Genomic DNA, 21,871 nt, shown 5'->3' on the forward strand with positions numbered 1-21,871 from the left:
TCAAGTAAGCTACCCTTTTATGCTGTAGCACTGCAAGCAACACAAAAATGATCATCTGAAATGAAGACAGCCAAACACCACATATTTACCCCTCAAATTTTCAGCAACTATAGTAGTATTAAAAGACTTGGAACCCTTCTCAATTGCAAATATTTCTTGATGCAAGCATTATTGATAAATTATCAAGTCCCACTATACCACGTCTAAAGCAGGACTTGACTGGTTTAATGACACAACTTCCCACCTGTAGAACACTTATATCCTATCACGAGTGTTATGTATACCTTTCGACAGGTCAGCAGTAACTGGTCTTATATTCACATAAGTCTTGTTATTGGGGTGCATTTTCTGGTGATTCAGTCTAACCGCCTGCTGTGGAATTCCTGTGGACACCCAACACAGTACAGTGCTCTCAACACCACAAACCTAGCAATGAAGAAAGGTTTCAGGGATAAACTCAGCACTTTTGAAGTGGTCTGACATTGATAAAACTTAGGAATCTAAAGTGGATTGTGTGGACAGTATCCACAAAGCTTGATTTTGACTTTAACACTTGCCAAGCACAGGTCTAAGCTTGTGAAGCTATAAAAATAAGTAAAACAGTGGCCAGAAGACTAGTTCACAAGAAATTGCTCACATTTTTGTCTCTCATTAATTTTAGTTTCAAGAAATGCATTGTCTTTGGGAAGAAAAACTTGAAATACAAATAAATTCAAAGACCAGAAACTATAATGCTCAATATTAAACTAAAAAAGAAAACAAAAACAAAACAATCTCTTCTTGTTCTAATACTGTTAGAATACAAGGAAACATTTTAGACACAAGTAGCCAGGCTGTATATCTTACTCCTAGTCAGTGGAAAAATCAATCTTCCTATCATTAACTCAAAATTCTATATTAGCTATGCCATTTAAATAAAGTTATGTTTGAGTTGCTCAGCAAAGAACTGTCCATTCAACTCAGATGTGTCCTCTTTGCAAAAAATGTTACCACTTAAGAAACAGAGATATAACGTAATAAATGCATTAACCTTTCCTCCCTATAGATCAGGAAATGCTTGTGGATCCTGAACTATGAGGTGAGTAAAGTGACGGGGGGGGGGGGGGGGGGGGGGAGGAGAGAAGAGCTATGTTAACTATGACAAATCAAATAATTCCACACATAAAGATATTATTCTAATTTATATTTTTATTGCATTATGAAAATACATTTGGCAGTTACCTAGACTCCAAGTCAAAGTAAAATTCTGAAAGTGTACTGATTTTTTTAATGTGAAATACTAGATGTATTCTAACCAATACATCCTACCATTATTAGGCTAATAATCCAGCAAACCTAATTATAATTGCATATGAAATTACAAAGTGTTTTTGTATTCATCCATTTTATGATTAGCACAAATCTCAAAATAGAACTGAGCTTCATTAGATCAAAACCAATGCATTTAAGAAATTCTTGTTCAGAAGACAATTTGAAACACCCTAAATTTTATTTCCTTTGCTTCTAACAAGGTGTATTTCCATCCTTACCACAAGTTACATTCCCATATCAAACACTGTCAGCTTCAGTCTGCCCAAGTACTTTTATAAATAAACTGGCTTATTGTAAAAATTGATTTTACAAATGTAAAATTGCATAAATACATGCCTATCTACACCAGAAAAATAAAACACTCTGCGCATCAATGTGTCAACAGGTCACACCTGGCCCACGATTTCTTGGATGCCTTTTCAAGTCAAAGGGTGCCAGCTCCCTAAGAGGCAATTCTACCACTCGGTCCACCCTTTTGACAGGTGTAGTTACAACAAATCCTAACCAGATTAACTTTACCTAGTTATTAATATCTAAAATATGTTTTCCACTAATATCTGTTCTGCTACATATTCAGAACTGAAAGACTATATTTTAAAAAATGTAGTAGGATGTTACTTTTTAAAAGGGAAAAGTGCTAAAGATGCATTACATACAGTTTTACTTTTGTGACCAGCAAGAATTTAAAATTCTTTTTACATGTTGGGTTTGGAGTCTAGGATCTTGCAGGTTAAACAATTTGCTCCAGGCCAAGAAAGAAAATTTTAATCACTGAGCTTAAAATTAATCATTAAGATTCTTTAGATCTTTTAATAGGACTTTGCTGGTGTGTTAAAAAATGTGCCTAAAATTAGTCTTATAAAAATTCACATCTCAAACAGTTACTATTACAACTGCCATTTTTGTAAAGCAAGGTCTGTGTAAGTGTACCTATGCATACTTGTAGAGATGGACTTCCAAATGGGCATCAGTTTCTTAAACCAGCTCAACAAGGTTCTCCAGTTTAACTATAGTATTCCATCTATTCTAAAGATACTTCATGAGCATTCTAAAATTACCTCTATAAAAAACAAGTTTGATCTATGATCAACACATGAATATCTAATCAATATTAAGATGATTAAACTATAGAGCAAAATGCAGACCTCTCAGAGGTAAGTGACAGCATTTTGGTACATTCACCATTATTGTACTTTATTTAATAAAGATATACATTTGCCCTTGCAAAAATAACAATTGCTAGTTTACAAATAACCACAGACCTCAAAGTCATGGTGCTAAAACTTCAATTTATAAGTAACAGAAGTTAAACCTATTTGTTTACAAATGGTCCATGGCACAATTAAAATAAAAATATCAAAAGGTCACAGGATCTTAAAGAATAGGTTTATTGACAATTTCATAAATATTCTAAAGAAAATTTCAAGATTTCTTAACTTAAAATGTTTACAATCTGTTCTCATTGGCAAAATATCCCTCAACAAAATAAGGTTAACAGGTCACTGAAAATAAATGTCACATTTAAAATTTGCTTTTTAACATTTCTGCAAAATTAAAAAAAAATTGTAGTTTTTCTCCCCTATTGAACACATTAAATACATTTTGTTTTTATTTCAACTATTAGACATATTCATAAATATACCATCTAGCTGCTGTGAACCTGACAGTCAAGTCAGTCAGTAGTATATTACCTTACAAACATAAATGGAGTCAAATCATTTGGTATTCTTAGTCATAGCAATTTAAGTAGTCAGAATGCAAAACTGTGGCTGCCACCCAAACCACCCAAAAGCATATGCTACAGTGTCAGAAATTGTTTGCATCAGTTTTATAAGTTCATAGGTGTACTTCAGGTATCTGAAACTAAAAAAGGGAAAACTTTATATTTTGATAAAAATGTACTCAAATATTTCATAACATTAGTATTTATTGCTTTATATGAATACTGTATTGAAAGCCCAAGCATTAAATTTACACACAGAAATTATACAGTTATATACCGCATCACAAAGGCAGTGAACACATTACATTCTACAAAATCTACTTTACAGAAATTTAAAAAGTCTAAATATCAAAAGGTACAGCTGAAGAAACAGGTATAAATTTGGCAGCCAGTAATTTTGACAGGGAAATTGCAGCTTGCATGACATTATATAAGTGAATTTGAAAATATTGAGTTTAAAGTAATCATTGTGCTTTCTGTTGATCTGAAAAATATAAACTGGCTGTTAAAGAAGCGTGTTCAAAAATATTTAATTCACTTCAAAATGTCATACAAATTATGGTGGCTTCTACACACCCCTAAAGCTTCAGTCACTTAGCTCCAGTACATTACTAAAGTAATATATTAATTCTTCCAGTACAGTGGTGTTTCATATCATTGACATTTGCATACTCTAGAATAATTTAGAAAGAAATGTGTAATATTCACAATATTCAGAAAAGCAAAAGGTTAAGGAACCTGCCTAGTTTTTCTGAGATGTTCTCATATCAGCTTTATAAGCACTCATTCTACAAAACAGTAAGCTAATGTTTGAGCACAATTTCCAAGATAAAGCACGTTTTCTCATAAATAATAGTCTTTTTCTCAGGCACCTCAGAAGTATACAAAAGAATTTTAGTTTGAACAGATCTCTTGGAATGTGTTTAACCTGGTATTTCAACAGACTTAAGATTTCCAGGGTTTCACAGGGGCCAGATTTTACTTGAATTACTCAGAAGAGAAAGAAACTGTCTTCTGAAAGAATGAACTCAATCATTACCAATAGAAAAAGTAACCACTGTATTTATTCATCTCTTATATAAACAGAAAAATATAACATTTCCCCCCTTAGAATAATATATATGTATGTATGTATATATATATGTGTGTGTGTGTGTATGTATGTATATATGACTGAAAGTTCCATTGTACACAATCAAACAATAAAATATGGAAATCAGCATGAAACCCTAAAATTCACATGTTAAAATGCTGAAACTATGACCAAAATATGAAAATTGCTAGAGCTGTCAAAAAAGACAAGACAAAAAGCTTTCTTGTGTATAAACTAAATAATCTCCAAAAGGTTTTCAAAATTATAATTACTTTCCAGTTTAAAAACTTTAATTCTAAATTGAAAAAAAAAAAGTTCTATACATAAACCACTGATTTGGCCAAACCAAAAGTCAGCGGTAAGCAGGACCCAAGGAGCTGATATTCACAGTTCTTACATGTACAATTCTTTCAGCATTTATCCCACAAAATACTTTACTTTACAACCTGCTTCTCTTGTAAAACTAAGGTCCACTTTATTACATAAAAGTTTTATACAGTGTAAAACCAGAGCTGTATGTAAAATACTGCATCTAAATGTTTCTAAATAGTTAGTCTTGTTCCATTGGTTCTTCTGTGACTTCTGTGGTGTCATCATTTTCCATGGATGACTCTGAGAGAATCTCTCCAGTTTTACTGGAATTGGATCCTACTAATTCTGTTTCATGGCAGTCAGAACCACTACTTTCAGGGCCTGTATTTTCACTACCTTCAGAATGTAAATCGTTCTCAGCTTGAGTCAGATCAGATTCCTCCATTTGATTGTTTCCCTCAGAAGTCTCTTCATTCACAGTTAAGGCATCATCAGATTCTTTTTCTTGATTTTTTCTTTCTGGGATCATTTCTCTTGATGTCATAAAAGACTCTAAAAACAAGCAAATGTAGTTGTAGTTAAATTTTATGTTCAAAATACCTCCAACAGTTAAGTTTCATGAATTGTGATATTCTACAGTTCAAATCACATCCCCTGACACTCAGCAGCAACTACATAAATGTGGGAGAAAAGCCCAACATCAGCATTATAAAGAGTTCCACTATGTTACATTCTTTCACGCAAAAAAGAAGTACAAGATTTGAGGATCTCCTTACTCCACCCTTTTATAGATGGTCTCTAAATACCTTCTTCCTCTTCATCCTCTTCTTCATCCTCTTCTGTACAGTGTTGCCTGGTACAACTACTTTCTTTGTCTTGATTCTGAGATGAAGATGCTTCTGTTTCTTCTACCATGACTGAAGAAATTTCACTGGAAGAGGTCTGACTGGCTGTCTCCCGGACTTCACTTTCTTTGTCAAACCGAAGTCTTTTTACCTCATGCCCTTCAGCTTCCACAGAATCTTCATCTGAATGTTTATTTTTTACTGGGTTCACTGAGGAGCCTTCGGATCCAGATGTCACAGAGTCACTGTAAATGTTTTTTTTAAAGTGTCATTAATACAAATTATTTTCCTCATCTTCTTCATTCTCATTTTTAAGATCTAATAATTTCTTAATTGTATCTCATTGTCAAAACTAAATTATACCATCTGGGCCAAGAAAAAACAAGAGAAAAATTTCAAGAGAACCTAAAACTGTTCAGTGAGTATTTTTCACTAGGAACTAGTAAACAAGTTATATAACCTTTCTGTTCAATTCTCCAGTCAAGTTAAATGTCCTCCTGTAATAAAACTAGCCTGCCACATACTCTTTAAATCCTCTCACTTAGTTTTCTTTCCCATAACGTGCACAAATTTGAGATGGGATATAAATATTTCCTTTTACAATCTAAAATAAAAAATTATTCATAAAACTTCAACTCATTTACAAATTTCTTTTCTGGTAACTTTCAAAAACAAGAAATAAAATGCATCATGACTACTTCATTTTCTTAAGATTCTATTTTAAAGAAGACCTCCCCAAATTAGCAGTTTCAAACTTTTTCTATGCTCATCTTCAGCATGTACTAGTAGCTCCTGTTTTAGCCCTCAAAAAACAACAGTAAATTGTAAATAGTAAACAATTAGTGCTGAAAACCATCAGTAAATGTTAAGTTTATAAAACCATTTTTTTGTTTATTAATATAAGTCACAAACAAACCTGTAATTTTTGTCCTCATTTTGCTGTAACTTTGATTCTTTGCCATCTGTGCTCTCAGGCAAGCCATTTGTTGTCATGGGGACTGACAAAGAAACCTTTGGTCGATTAAGTGGCCTAGGTGTTCCAGGCCCATTTATGTTAGACCTGTGGTGAGATAAATGAACATCATTTTCCCATTTTGCTAAAAGTCAACCCTTTCAAGGTAATTCTGACTTTCAGATCCATAGGTTACCAAGTTAATTGTTTAGTACATTCTATATCCTCCATAAAATTAGCCCAATTTTTTTTTATTTATATAGAGAAAGGTAGAGAGAGAGAGGCAGAGAAAAGAAGAAGGGCAGAGTAGGAGAGGTAGGGAGAAGGAAGAAAAGAAGACAGAGAGAAGGAGTGAGAGAGGGAAGAAGTGGGGGGGGGGGGAGAGACAGGCATCAACTTGTTGTTCCATGTAGTTGTGCACCCACTGATTACTTTACTGGGCATCAAACCAGCAACGCTGAGCTCCAGCTGGTGACCTCAGGATCTAATAACCAGCGACCTAAGGCTCAAGCTGGTGACCCCAGGATCCAGCAGCAGCCTTGGCACTCCGGGTCAGCCCTGTATCTACTGCATCATCACTGGTCAGGCTAAAATGCCCAATTAAAAAAATATATTAAGCCTGCTGCTTAGCCTGCTACTCAAAATTAGGAAAATGAAAATTCTTTGGATATTAAAAATCAAGTATCTTACCGTTCAGTATAATTTGGTGAATTTCCAGGAAACATAACACCATTCATTCGATTTAAACTATTAGAATTGTTTTTTCTATGAGAAAAACACACACACACTGTTATGGATGGTTTAGTGCTTTAGTTTTGACAAGAAACACAAGTCTACAACATCTTTTTTAAGATCTTATTGTCATAGAACCAAACTAAGACCCTCTGTGAGAAATAACAATGAAATTATCTTAACAATATAGGTATATTCTTGTAAAAATCAAAACCAGAAATTCGGTTTTTGTCTATGAAATCAGAGATATTTTTAACCTTAAATGTCTCTCAACAGGAGGCAACCTTTTCCTCACAACCTCCCTACCCCTACCTTGCATGCCCAGGAGACATTTAGCAATATCTCAAGGCATTTTGGGGGACACTACAAACAGCTAGGGGGTAGAGGAAATGGAGACTGCGTAAACCTCTTGTAATTTCCAGGATATCCATTCATTAACAAAATGTTAACAGTGCTCAGGACTGTGCCCTTAACTGACACCTTGATTTACTATATAAAACCTGAGAGCTGGAAACAGTTTTCCATCATGAAGAGGAATGTCATCAAGTAGCTATCCCACACCTAGGTGTTATCCCTCAAGATGCCCTTATAAAGGTATCTAAAATAGGAACCCATGGCCCTGTCATGAGTGCCATGACAAGACATACATCCAACAATGTAAAGATTACAGTAAATCACAACTCTTTTTTTTTTTTTTTAAGATTTTATTTATTCATTATAGAGAGGAGAGAGAGAGAGAGAGAAAGAGAAGGGGGGGAGGAGCAGGAAGCATCAACTCCCATATGTGCCTTGACCAGGTAAGCCCAGGGTTTTGAACCAGCAACCTCAGCGTTTCCAGGTTGACGCTTTATCCACTGTGCCACCACAGGTCAGGCAAATCACAACTCTTTAATCCAAATCCCTTTATTAGAAAAACACACAGGTAATGTTATTGGTAATATTCTATTTGGAAACTGGGCGGCTGAGTCACAAGTATTTATAAATGTTATCATGTTTAATTACATATGAAATAAATGCAACTTATTTTAAGACTAATATATTAGAAATAATATAATTAGAATATTATATACTAAAAATAAATCTCTCTACTTACTCTGAAGAAGGATATACACAGCTAACAACCATCACATTCTGTAAACAAAAATTGGTGGTTTAATATGACAAAAAGTACTACAACATAACATTTAACCATCTATTTTTAATTTCTCAAATTCATCCTGGTAGGTTAAGTTTCCATTTATTTTAATTTTACTATAAAAATAAATGTTCAGAAATGAAAACAAACAATAAAAGTTAAAACAATAAAAGACAAAAATTTAATACCTTACTAACATTTGTTTTTGTTTTTATGCCAGTCTTTTTTTTGGACTCTAGTTACTTTGGAGCCCTAACATTACATATTGCATTAACAGAGTAGAACCATGCCCTCCTTATTTTAGTTAGAATCACTCCAAAATACTTAGATATTAAAGCTTTCAGGTCAAATATAATGAATTTCCTTATAAAGCAGTACCAATCAATGCCTGGTGTGCAGCATTATCTACCCCAAGAAAAGAGACTCAAAATATTAACCTAGTAAGGTCCTATGATCTACCGTAAATCACAGGGAATGACTGTAGATTCCTGCTCTTCAGGTAAAATAACTAAATTTGAATTATAAGTTTAAAATGAACACTGGAGCATGTCAAGGATCAATCAAGGGAGGGAATTTTCCATTCACTGGTTCAATCTTGGTTCCCAGGGCTCCTTTACCTTCTTCATTCTACACAAGTCAACTTCTTCAAACACCTCGATGTCTTTGTTGATCACACTGTCCAGAAGGCCCTTCCCTTCTTAACATCCCCTCAACTCACAGAAAACCAATGTTTCCTTCATTCTTAAATGTGACCTTTATCTTTCTCAATATCCAATTTAAATTCTTTGTGTATCAGTGATTTTCCAGAGTTGTGTAACTCTGAATTCCAGAACTGAAATAAATGAATTCCATGGATTAACAAGTGTGTAAAATTCTCTATTAAAGTTAAAATATCAATTATAGAACTTTATAGAACATTTAATATGTTGAGGTATTCTATGACTATCCAAGAGACCATGCTAAGCTGCTTCCCCAAACTTAATTGATCACAAGCCCTCCTCTGCCCCTCTATTAAATTTCTCTCTGCAACTTTGACCACAATTCAGAAAACAATTTGGGAAAAACATCAGATAGGGTGAAAAATTTATTTCAAGAAAAGGTGTCCACAATAGTTCTTACTCAATGTGTTTTTCTGAAATCTATTATGCTTCCGTTTAATATCATTTCAATAGCAAAATAAATACCTTCTCTACTCCTCTGAGAAATTTATCTGTTCCTGTATAATTCCTCCTTGGATCTGTTAGCAATTCACATAGTCGCTGAATAGTAAAAGGGATACTGCAAAAGAATATAAATTTATAGTCTGAGGTCATTGATTATAATGAGAATAAAGAGCATTATTAGTCTTGCTATATAAAACTTTTCTTGAGCATGTATTAAGCTACAAAAGAAAATGCTACAATAAGGGAATGAATGAATGGAACATTTAAAACTGGCAAGACATAGGCACACCTTTTTTAAACGAAAACAATTTTTCCTTTCTTGCAAAGAAGAACATCCAAAACTAACAAAAAGCTTAAAAATTGAGAAAAACACTTTAACACTATGATTTGTTAATTTAATTTTAAGTTTAAAAGACAAATAATCAAGTTAGTTTGTTTTAAATAAATTTTCCCTCAAGCATTCTGTTGCACAAGCAGTTTTCTCTTTTTTGTTATTTTTAATTTTATTTATTTATTTTAGAGAGAGATACATCAACCTGTTGTTCCATTCATTCTTGCATTCATTGGTTGATGGCTGAATGTGCCCCGACTGCGGATCAAACCCACAACCTGCGTGTCAGGATGATGCTTCACCAACTGAGCTATCCAGCCAGGGCCATAAAGATTTCTTTTAAGTGTTCTAATAAAACTACAAATGTTTTGTTATAAGGCAGAATAAGACATATGATTTTAATGAAAAAGTACTATAAATATGGTTCTGCTTTATAATTATAATTGTGTATACATGCTTCATCAAACTTAAATTAATACAAAAATACTCAATTTTAAACGCCTTACTGTTAACTTTACCAAATACTTCCACCATAACTGAATTTTCACAATCAAAATAAATGCAAAACTGACATAAGTTGAAACTAAAATCTTTTTTTATAAATATAAAAAGTTTGATCTCATACTATTAGTATTCCTCAGAATTACAATCAGAACAGCAAATACGACCATTAGATAAGACAAATGCAGCTAAAAAGTACAAAATAAACTTCAGACTTTAGTATTTGCTATACAAATCTATTTATTCTTCTTATAAGGGAAATTACAAAGCTTCAAATTATTAGTTAACATTCCAACAGTTCATTGTTTATAGGCAATTTGACACAATACTCTCCCTCTCGCCCCAAGGTAAGGCAGCTAGTCAGTAATACTGCCAGAATTCAAACCCACTTTGTAACTTCACATCTCATGTCCTACTATCCTCTATACTACACATACAGTACTTAAAATCCTATGTTTATTTTTGGATTGGACTAACTAAATTTAATTCTCATATTCTTAGCATCAATAATACTCTTATATTCTTATAAAGTCAGTATAAGATTTACAATAAACTTTGAAAATGTATGAAATAAATGTTATTCATATGAAAAACAAACATTTTAGTTATCTGAGAGGGCAGGAATCAGTCTTTTTTCAAGTAACATCAAACCTAAAGTCAGAAAACTACCATTCTGCCAAAAAACTAGATACCACCTAAAAAGTGAAATGTTTTAAATATCACAAATATTCAGAAGCAGCCTGAAATACTGAAGTTCTTTGATATTCATCATGACTACCATAGGAAATTCCTTAGGGTTTCTGACGAGTATTTTTTTCCTTTGATTTTGAAAACCTATTCAACATGAAGTCAAAACTAAATCTTTAGAATGGAAAAAAGCAGCACGAAATACACCAACAATATTACTAATAAAACAGTAAGCTTACACGTTTTGTTCATTCTTATAAAGACACATAATTGGAAACCTATAGCTAATACACAAAACAACTATAACTCCATCTTAAAAATGTAGGTATTTTTCCAAGCTACATATTTCAGTTTCAAAATTGTCTGTCTCATCTCATAATTGAAAGCTTTTAAAGAGCAGGGTCTCTTCACATGTTACAATCAATATGTAGTTTATTACATACATATATATCTTAAACACACTACATATTTTTAGAGTATAGTGGTATACCTAAATCTTAGCCCCTATTCTAGATCTCTAATCTCTAAACCTTAAAAACACACACCACCTATGTTATGACTTCATTAAGTATCTGTGATGCTGCAATAAAAAGTTTATATATTATTAAAAATAAAACAGGCCCTGGCCGGTTGGCTCAGTGGTAGAACGTCGGCCTGGCGTGCAGGAGTCCTGGGTTTGATTCCCGGCCAAGGCACACAGGAGAAGCGCCCATCTGCTTCTCCACCCTTCCCCCTCTCCTTCCTCTCTGTCTCTCTCTTCCCCTCCCGCAGCCAAGGCTCCATTGGAGCAAAGTTGGCCGCGGGCAATGAGGATGGCTCCATGGCCTCTGCCTCAGGCACTAGAATGGCTCTGGTGGCAACAGAGCAACATCCCAGAAGGGCAGAGCATCACCCCCTGGTGGGCATGCCAGGTGGATCCCAGTCGGGCGCATGCGGGAGTCTGACTGCCTCCCCGTTTCCAACTTCAGAAAAAAACAAAAACAAAAAAATAAATAAAACAGCACCCTTAGTTAAAAATTTTAAATACTTAACTGATACTTAAACAGATAATGTCTAGTTATATCTTTTCTCCCACTAAATTTCTTTCACACACCAAAAACTAAGTTTCTCTTAAAATTAGCTTTAAAAGATGAGTATCTTTCAACTTCCTCTTAACAGTATTTACACTAAATGTCTGGGTGATTTTCTTTATGAAGGTAGGTAAAACTGCAGCTAACTATGAACAATTTATATTTGGTGAGTATCATTACTATTTTCAGGGGAAAATGTATACAAACTATGCCTAGCAATATCATCAATAATAACCTATGTTAAAATGAGAGTTTACATTCTAATGATACTTTCAGAAGTTTTAAAGTAATTTTACCAAGTCCCCAAGAGATGGCACTAACGTCATAAAACACTTCTTGTGCTCACTTGAACAGGCTAAATTATTATTTACTTATAAGCAAAAAAATTCATTGGAAATTTCAACATTATAATTTTGACAACTGCACTAAAAAGTGTCTTTACATACAGTTAGTACTTTCGATATTATTTTTTGATTGATTTTATTTTTTAGAGAGGGAAAGGTATGGGGAGGAACAGGAAGCACCAACTCAACAGTAGTAGTTGTTTCTAGTCTGTGTCTTGACTGGGCAAGCCAGGTTTTGGAAGAGATGACCTCAGCATTCCAGGTCAATGCTTTATCCACTGTGCCACCACAGGTCCAGCCATACTGTTAGTACTTTCAAATAAATATGAGGGCCTGGCCCTGGCCGGTTGGCTCAGCAGTAGAGCGTCGGCCTGGCATGCAGGAGTCCTGGGTTTGATTCCCAGCCAGGGCACACAGGAGAAGCGCCCATCTGCTTCTCCACCCCTCCCCCTCTCCTTCCTCTGTCTCTCTCTTCCCCTCCCGCAGCCAAGGCTCCACTGGAGCAAAGTTGGCCCGGATGCTGAGGATGGCTCCATGGCCTCTGCCTCAGGCGCTAGAATGGCTCTGGATGCAACAGAGCGACGCCCCAGAGGGGCAGAACATCGCCCCCTGGTGGGCATGCCGGGTGGATCCCGGTTGGGCGCATGCGGGAGTCTGTCTGACTGCCTCCCCGTTTCCAGCTTCGGAAAAATGGAAAAAAAAAAAAAAAAAAAAAATGAGGGCCTGCGATAAGTGAGAAAAACTCACTAGCCAAGCAGAGAAACGTGAATAATTACAATAAATAGTAATAACATTATGTACAAAGTGTTATGAAGATAGAATAAAATGCATACCAGGGAAGCAAGGATGAACCTGAAAACATTTAATTTGAGGTAGATCTTTAAAAGGAGGTATAAGGGCCCTGGCTGGTTGGCTCAGGGGTAGAGCATCGTGTCGACGTCCCAGGTTCAATTCCTGGTCAGGGCACACAGGAGAAGCAACCATCTGCTTCTCCACCTCCCCCCCCTGCAGCCATGGCTCAATTGCAATACACACAAAAATAATAGTTACACTATATGTATTCATGTATACATGAAGTATATATGAACACATCTGTGAGGTCAATTTGGAAGTATCAATGAAAATTTTAAGTGTGTGTATACTGTGACCTAGCAATTCCATTTCTACAAATGAAAAGAAAAGCTATAAATCTATACATATTCTCAACACATAATATTCATCAACACACGAAGGTATGTACAAGGATGCTCACTGTAAGCACTACTTGTAACAGCCAAAGAGTAAACATCCTCCACCAACAGGGTCAGAGCAAGTGAATTATAACCTGTTCACATAATAGAAAATAATGCAGCCATTTCAAATAAACAAGCAAACAAAAGACAGGACTGTGAATGTACTGACATGAAAAGATTTCAAAGCTCTTCTGAAAGGAAACCACAACTAGCATATAACATGATTCTACTCTGATTCTACTCTTTGGTACTCCTATGGCACTCGAGGATCATTTTAAAACCGTGAACATAGGTCACTCTGTAATTTAAAATATACTCTATTACAAATAGCAGGAGAAGTACACTAAAAAGGACAAACCCTCAAACTGGCTGAAATAAAACAAAATGCTATTTCTACCCACCACTCTTTGCAAAACTTTAAAAAGCAACAAATTTATATTCAAAATATGAAAATAAAGTAGAAAAAGATTACAAATGTTTTAATGTATAAATTATAATATTTTCAAAAAGGGTAAATTTAAAAATTAAAAAATGATTCATAGACAGCCATCCTAAAAATAAAATTTAAAGAATATAAGTTCAAAATACTTATGAGAATATAAATTCAAAGGTGAAAAACATTTTAAAAGCAATTATGTTTAAGTATGCTTAGGCATTTAAAGACTATTCAAGTCATTTTCAGAAGTTGGCCAATTACCTGTTTCACGATTAACAATATACATTTACATTTATTTAATAGCCTACCTATATCTGTTTCTAGTACAACTTAATTTGAAAGAATTAAAGTGGTATCACTAATTCAGAATCACAAGCAAATTAGTTTAACATTCACAAAGCAGTGGTATAATTTGACCTTTCACCTTAACTCTTGTTTCAATGGTAGCTGTAATTTACTGAAGAGATGAATCACCATAATGTCTAATATTAGTCTATGTATCTATGCACTATTTATAAATATCCACATGAAGCATTCTCTTTCTTGAACACATTTCATTCAATAATAAATCTTATGCAAGAACTTCTTAAAATTATTTATTTTTATGATAGAGAAAGAGGGGGGATGGGACAGAAAGGAAGGGAGAGATGAGAAGTATCAATTCTCCATTGTGGCACCTTAGTTGCTCATTGATTGCTTTCTCATACGTGCCTGGACAGGGGGCTACCGCAGAGTGAGTGACCCCTTGTTCAAACCAGATGAGCCCGCACTCAAGCCAGGGACCCCTGGGTTTCAAACCTGGGTCCTACACGTCCCAGTCCAACACTCAATTCACTGCGCCACCGCCTGGTCAGGAGCAATATAACTTCTCATACACAGCATGTAGCTTCTTCTGGGTATGTGGGTAAAAAAAATTAACTAGGATCACTAAGGAAATATATACATATGGTTACTTTCAACAGTACCACAGAGTACACAGTGAAAATAAGTCTCCTCAACTCAAATCCCCAGGGGTGACTATTACTGATGGGAACTCAAAAATAAAGCTGTAATCTCTCTCCTCCAATTAAATATTTTAGTACAAAACCTGAAATTAAAGCATAAGGATTTAATATATTTAAGCAAAACTTCTAATCTTAAAAACAAGGGACCATGGAATATGAGGTCTAACTGAATTATACTATCTGTTGGAAATACCATGTGATTAAATAGCTGAAGAAAAGAATGAGACTCTTATACTACATAAAAATACAAGTCAAGCCTGACCTGTGGTGGTGCAGTGGATAAAGTGTCGGCCTGGAAATGCTGAGGTCGCCGGTTCAAAACCCTGGGCTTGTCTAGTCAAGGCACATATGGGAGTTGATGCTTCCTGCTCCTCCCCCCTCTCTCTGCCTTTTTTCTCTCTCTCCTCTCTAAAATGAATAAATAAAATCTTAAAAAAAAATACAAGTCAAACTCCTTCAAATAAATCTGTCCCTAAATATGAATTTATAGTTAACATATCCACAAGTCATTAATTTGGTATTGTTGTTATCCCACACTCCAAACTGTTAATGCCAAACTGAATACCAAACAATTCAACTTCACAAATACTACTTTCCTTCAATAAAAGAAATCCTAAAATCATAAAGTCCTGAAAAGAAATTTAAAATGACACAGAATGAAACTGAGCAACAATTTTTTAAAGATTAGCTTTATTATGGTGTAGAGTATCTTTTCAGCACAATGTTTTACAAAGAGCTAAAATGATTATTTGTTGGGAGGGAAGGGGGACTCCATAAAATTTTAAAATAAAAACTTATTAAGTAGGATACTTATATAAATTGTTAACTTTCATTTTAAAAGAAATGTGACATCTCAATGATATAAAGGTTCTATACAAAATATAAAGTTTTATAACACCAAACATAAAACAAAAACATTCAAGTACTTCCTAATAAATCAATGTTTCTATTACCATACCCACAAGAAGTCTGAATGCTACTGATAGCCATAAAGGCAGTTCAAGTTTAAAAAAAGAAAAAGAAAAAAAGCTGTGGGAGCATTTGAGATCTTTGTTCCAGGGCACCTGTCATTAGTTTGGCTCAAATAAACACTTATAAAAATTCTCTAGTTTTAAATATTTAGATCAATATTAACTTGGCATAGCTAGCACGATTTGGAAGGATCACCCTGCAGACCCAGACGCTGTGCTGGGTACAAGCAAGGGTCCACTGTGCCCCACCAGCTCCCGGCTTCACTTTAAGTAAACTTGGCTGAGTCTTCTCTCAGAATTCTGGGCCTTCCTGCTTTAAGTAGCAGGCCATGACTTCATTTGAGTGTCCTTAGAAAATCCTTGAGATGGATAAGGGTTGACATAACTGAGGGAAAGGGAGAAAAATGGGTTGCTGCTTCTAATTGGATTACTTACTGAGAGAATGAAAAAAAAAATCTTTGCTGGTTAAATGAGACTGACCTCTCTTTAGCTGTGAAAGAGATAGGACACTTGCTTCCCCAACCTGAATAGTCAATAGGGTGACAATAGTTGTTCAGATCCCTAAATCTCAGTGGTAGAGAGATGAGTGCTAGGGGACAATCAGTGTGGTAGTGCAACCCATCCTGGAGAAGGCAGAGGGAGCCCCAGGGCACAGGGCAGGGCATGCTGAAATGGGTTCACCCTGACAGAGGGGCCTGAGAGAGGAGTCCATGCCTTGAAACGCATCCTGGTTCTGGTGGCATCTGTAAGCTCTTGATGGCCCTTGCTTGGGTATTTTTAAGTGACTAAGAATCTTGGCTGACCAGGTGGTGGCGCAGTGGATAGAGCGTTGAACTGGGATGCCAAGGACCCAGGTTCAAGACTCCAAGGTTGCCAGCTTGAGCGCAGGCTCATCTGGCTTGAGCAAAATAAAAAATGCTCACCAGCTTAGACCCAAGGTCGCTGCCTTGAGCAAGGGGTTACTCGGTCTGCTGTAGCGCCACGGTCAAGGCACATATGAGAAAGCAATCAATGAACAACTACGGTGTTGCAACAAAAAACTGATGTTTGATGCTTCTCATCTCTCTCCGTTCCTGTCTGTCCCTATCTATCCCTCTCTCTGACTCTCTCTCTCTGTCCCTGTAAAGGAAAGGAAAAAAAAAAAAAAGAATCTTGTAGGGTTGCTTGAGGAAAAATTTCCTAAAGGTGTAAAGCTGTCCTATAGGGATATCCACCACATCTGGCTCCTGGAGATGTGCATGGAAGGACTGGTTTTCCCTAGAAGTTTGTTCAAATTGTTCACATCTCAAAATTAAGATGAAGTCATGCCTCTCAGGCCAACAAGGCCCACAATAGTCAGCCTTCCATTAATAGTAAGATGACCAAGATGAGGATGAGGATCCTTTAATACTTCTAAAATAATTTTTAGGCTAAAAAAAAAAAAAGCAAAATTTATTTGGTCTCTTGAAGCTTGAAAAAGGATTTAGATAAATGGATCAAACAAGGTATTTTGGGTTTCAATCCAATTCTTTGAGGTATTAAAAATGTGGAAGGTCTTTTGGGACTTGATTTGCCAAAGACAGCTAAAAATTGCAAAGCCTCCATAATTTGAACCCAAGTTTTGTGTCTATCCATGTATGTCTAGATATGCATGTTGTAAATGTGAAATTTCTACATCTGCATAGTATTGTTAAAATTAATTGAAAGTCAAGTCCCTATAAGGATTGGATATTCTAAAACTCTTAGAAATATAGAAACTACCTCAAATGCTATTCAAGTTAGTGTGACCTAAGATTAATCGTTAGTAAATAAAAGCTAGCTTGAGTTTTTAGATTTAAGTAAAACAGACATGTCCATTCCAAGATGGCAGCAAAGTACCAACGTTCCAACTGCCACCGCCCAGGACCAAATCCGATTGCTAATTAATTTAAGAACAATCATCTTAAAAAACTAACTTTGGACTTAATGAAGAGTAGTCTATAAGCAAGGATCACAGAAAAAGTCACACCAAGACTGGTAGAAAGGGCAGAGACAGAGGGACTGCCGTGCTCCAAGGAGCCAGCCGTGGTTGAAAGTTCAGAGGGCCTCTCACTGCAGAGAGGATTGCCATGAGAGGTGTAGGTGCTCAGCCTCAGGCCCAGAGACCCAGCCTAGAGCTCTGGAGCTTAGAAAAGATGCCTACACAGCACTGGGCAGTGAAAAGAGGCAGGTTTCAGTCTACGAGAAAAGCGATGGAGCTCTCAGAGATACAGGCTCTGTTTTAAAGAGCCTGCGCAGGAAATCTTGGTCACACCTGCCGGGAACCAGCGCAGCTAGTAATTCCAGGTCCTAAGGGAAAACGATATGGAATTAAGAAAACAGACTCACCGAGAAAAGAGGATGGGATCGGGAGGCCTCTGCAATGCTGATGGCAGGAACAGAGAGAGAGCCTCCTCGACTGCTTTATTTTATAGTGTAGAAAATTAAAGCCTTTAAGCCAATATACAAATAAGGAAGTTTCTGATACAAAGCCACTTAACTGAGGCATAAATGGGATTCCTCATAACAGTGTACTACTCCCCATCATGCAACAGTCAAGGATGTGGGGAAAAGCTATTTTGAGAAGATCTTAGTATTAGAAGGATGTTGTAAAAGATCTTAGTATTAAAAGAGTGGGAAAGGCTTAACTTAAACTAAGCCTTAGGCCAGGGGTCCCCAAACTGCAGCCCCCTGAGGCCATTTATCCGGCCCCCACCGCACTTCCAGAAGGGGTACCTCTTTCATTGGTGGTCAGTGAGAGGAGCACATTGATTATCTCACTAGCCAAAAGCAGGCCCATAGTTCCCATTGAAATACTGGTCAGTTTGTTGATTTAAATTTACTTGTTCTTTATTTTAAATATTGTATTTGTTCCCATTTTGTTTTTTTACTTTAAAATAAGATATATGCAGTATGCTTAGGGAACTGTTCATAGTTTTTTTTATAGTCCGGCCCTCCAACGGTCTGAAGGACAGTGAACTGGACCCCTGTGTAAAAAGTTTGGGGACTCCTGTCTTAGGCTATAAGGACTTTGCCAGCTTATAACCTGTCTCCTACACAAACCCACTTACCCAGGGCTCTGGTGCAGAAGGAGCTGAGAGAACTAGAGTTGCAAGAAGTGTAAAGTTTGAGGCCCAGAGAGAGAAACTGTGGGGAACAGCCACCAGAAACCCTGTGTTGAGTCATTCTCCAATACTGCAGTCATTATCTTTCTTGGGTAGAGCATCCTATCTGAGCAGCATCAGCCTGGGGAAATGCAACTGCTCCACCTTCAGAAATCTCTCCTACCGCAGTCATGGTGCCGGCTCTGTACTGAGAGGCCAGGAATCACGGGTGCATCAGTGATTCAGGTTCAGGGTTCTGAGGCCGAAGTTTTCCACCACACACTCCTGACTCTAAGACTGGTGCTTCCACATCACAGGAGACTCAGTAGAAACTGTCCAATATGCGGGCAGATCACACCTCTGGGTCTCAGAATGCACAACCACCAGACTCCTGGGGCCACACCCTACTGAGGTTTGTAAAAAAAGTCTGGACAGACTGACACCTGAGGTCGAGGGGAGGAGCTACATCCTCCACCCTTCCTAATCCCTGAATTGCTGCATGCTCAAGATCAGTGGTCCCCAACCCCTGGGCCACGGTATAGTACTGGTCCGTGGGCCATTTGGTACCGGTCCACAGAGAAAGAATAAATAACTTACATTACTTCCATTTTATTTATATTTAAGTCTGAACTATGTTTTATTTTTTTTAAATGACCAGATTCCCTCTGTTACATCCATCTAAGACTCACTCTTGATGCTTGTCTCGGTCACGTGATACATTTATCCATACCGCCCTAAAGGCCGGTCTGTTAAAATATTTTCTGACATTAAACCAGTCCATGGCCCAAAAAAGGTTGGGGACCACTGCTCTAGACCAGGGGTAGTCAACCTTTTTATACCTACCACCCACTTTTGTATCTCTGTTAGTAGTAAAATTTTCTAACCACCCACTGGTTCTACAGTAATGGTGATTTATAAAGTAGGGAAGTAACTTTATAAATTTTATAAAGCAGAGTTACAGCAATTTAAAGCATATAATAATAATCACTTACCAAGTACTTTATGTCGGATTTTTGCTAAGTTTGGCAGAATAAATCTTTACAGAACAACTTACCACAGTTAAATCTATCCTTTTATTTATACTTTGGTTGCTCCGCTACCGCCCACCATGAAAGCTGGAACGCCCACTAGTGGGCGGTAGGGACTAGGTTGACTACCACTGCTCTAGACTCTAGCAGAGGTTTTTTCAGCAGCAGACCCAAACAAGCAGCCAGGAAAAAGAAGCTGCAGGAGGCGGGACTCCGGGAACCCCAGCCTTTTAAGCAGTTGACCCTTATAGCCAGACAGCCAGAAGGGATAACCATACCCATGAAAAAAACAAATGTAGCCATGGCTGGTTGGCTCAGTGGTAGAGTGTCGGCCTGGCGTGCAGGAGTCCCGGGTTCGATTCCTGGCCAGGGCACACAGGAGAAGCGCCCATCTGCTTCTCCACCCCTCCCCCTCTCCTTCCTCTCTGTCTCTCTCTTCCCCTCCCGCAGCCAAGGCTCCACTGGAGCAAAGTTGGCCTGGGAACTGAGGATGGCTCTATGGCCTCTGCCTCAGGCGCTAGAATGGCTCTAGTTGCAATAGAGCAATGCCCCAGATGGGCAGAGCATCACCCCGTTGGGCATGCCGGGTGGATCCCAGTCGGGCGCATGCGGGAGTCTGTCTGACTGCCTCCCCATTTCCAACTTCAGAAAAATACAACAACAAAAACACAAAACGGCATTGAAATCCAACAAAAAACCAGTCACAAATGGCAAATACAATATCAGAAATTAAGACTGCACTAGAAGGAATCAACAGCAGGCTGGATAAAGTAGAGGATCAAATCAGCAATTTAAAGAACAAGATAAATAAAAGCACAGGAGAAAAGCAGCAAAAAGAAAAGGGGCTTAAAAATATTGAGAAAATTCTCAACATTTCTGTGACAATATGAAAAAAAAATATCCACGTGATCACTGGGGGTTTCTGAAGGAGAAGAGAACGAACAAGGGATAGAGAAACTGTTTGAAGAAATCATACTTGAAAACTTCTATATTGATAAGGAAAAGGTCACAAAATTTCAAGCTGCACTGTGAGTCCCATTGAAGAGGAACCCCAGTAGGCCTAAACCAGACACATCATAATTAAAATGCCAAAGTTAAAAGACAAAGAATGAATACTAGAAGCTGCAAGGGAAAAGCAGTTAATTACCTACAGAGGAGCCCCCATAAGGATAACATCCAACATCTCAACAAAAACACTTGAGGCCAGAAGGGACTGGCAAGAAATATTCAAAGTGATGCAAAGCAAGAACCTACAACCAAGACTAATTTATCCAGCAAGGCTATTGTTTAAAATTGCAGGAGACATAAAAAACTTCCAGGACAAAAAAAACTCAAGGAACTCATTACAACCAAACCAGTACAGCAAGAATTGCTAAGGGGCCTGCTGTAGAAAGAGCAAAGGAAAAAAAGAAAAAGAAATCAAGAAAAAGAAGATTGTAGATTTAAAGAAAATAACAATAAATAAGTACATGTCAATAATAACTTTAAATGTAAATGGATTAAATGCTCCAATCAAAAGACATAGGGTAGCTGCATAAATAAGAAAACAGGACCCGTACACATGCTGTCTACAAGAGACCCACCTCAGAAGAGGATACACATAGACTGAAAATGAAGAAATGAAAAAAGGTACTTCACGCAAATGGAAATAAAAAACAAAGCTGGGGTAGCAATACTTACACCTGACAAAATAGCCTTTAAAACAAAAGGTACAGTAAGAGATAAAGAAGGTCACTACATAATGATAAAGGGAGCAATCCAAGAGGAGGATATAACCATTGTAAATATTTCTGCACCTCATATAGGAGCATCTAAATATATAAAGCAGATTTTGATGGATACAAAAGGCGAAATCAGCAGCAATACGATATGCCATTAGAAGATATTAATACCCCACTAA

General features: G+C 36.7%; 1 protein-coding gene across 2 annotated transcripts in view; it reads right to left on the reverse strand.

The window, feature by feature from the left end:
- Positions 1–2,478: 2,478 nt before the first annotated feature.
- Positions 2,479–21,871, reverse strand: part of PPP4R2 (protein phosphatase 4 regulatory subunit 2) — a 101,947-nt gene continuing 82,554 nt past the window's right edge. For both annotated transcript variants that reach the window (XM_066350655.1, XM_066350654.1), the window contains 6 exons: positions 9,288–9,381; positions 8,062–8,099; positions 6,927–7,001; positions 6,201–6,344; positions 5,246–5,529; positions 2,479–4,991 (listed from right to left, as the gene is read on the reverse strand). In XM_066350655.1, the coding sequence (XP_066206752.1) occupies positions 4,678–4,991; positions 5,246–5,529; positions 6,201–6,344; positions 6,927–7,001; positions 8,062–8,099; positions 9,288–9,381 (949 nt within the window). In that variant the 3' untranslated portion in view covers positions 2,479–4,677. The remainder of the gene's footprint in view (positions 4,992–5,245; positions 5,530–6,200; positions 6,345–6,926; positions 7,002–8,061; positions 8,100–9,287; positions 9,382–21,871) is intronic.

The sequence above is a fragment of the Saccopteryx leptura genome, chromosome 10 (assembly GCF_036850995.1).
Source record: "Saccopteryx leptura isolate mSacLep1 chromosome 10, mSacLep1_pri_phased_curated, whole genome shotgun sequence".
Lineage (NCBI taxonomy): Eukaryota > Metazoa > Chordata > Mammalia > Chiroptera > Emballonuridae > Saccopteryx > Saccopteryx leptura.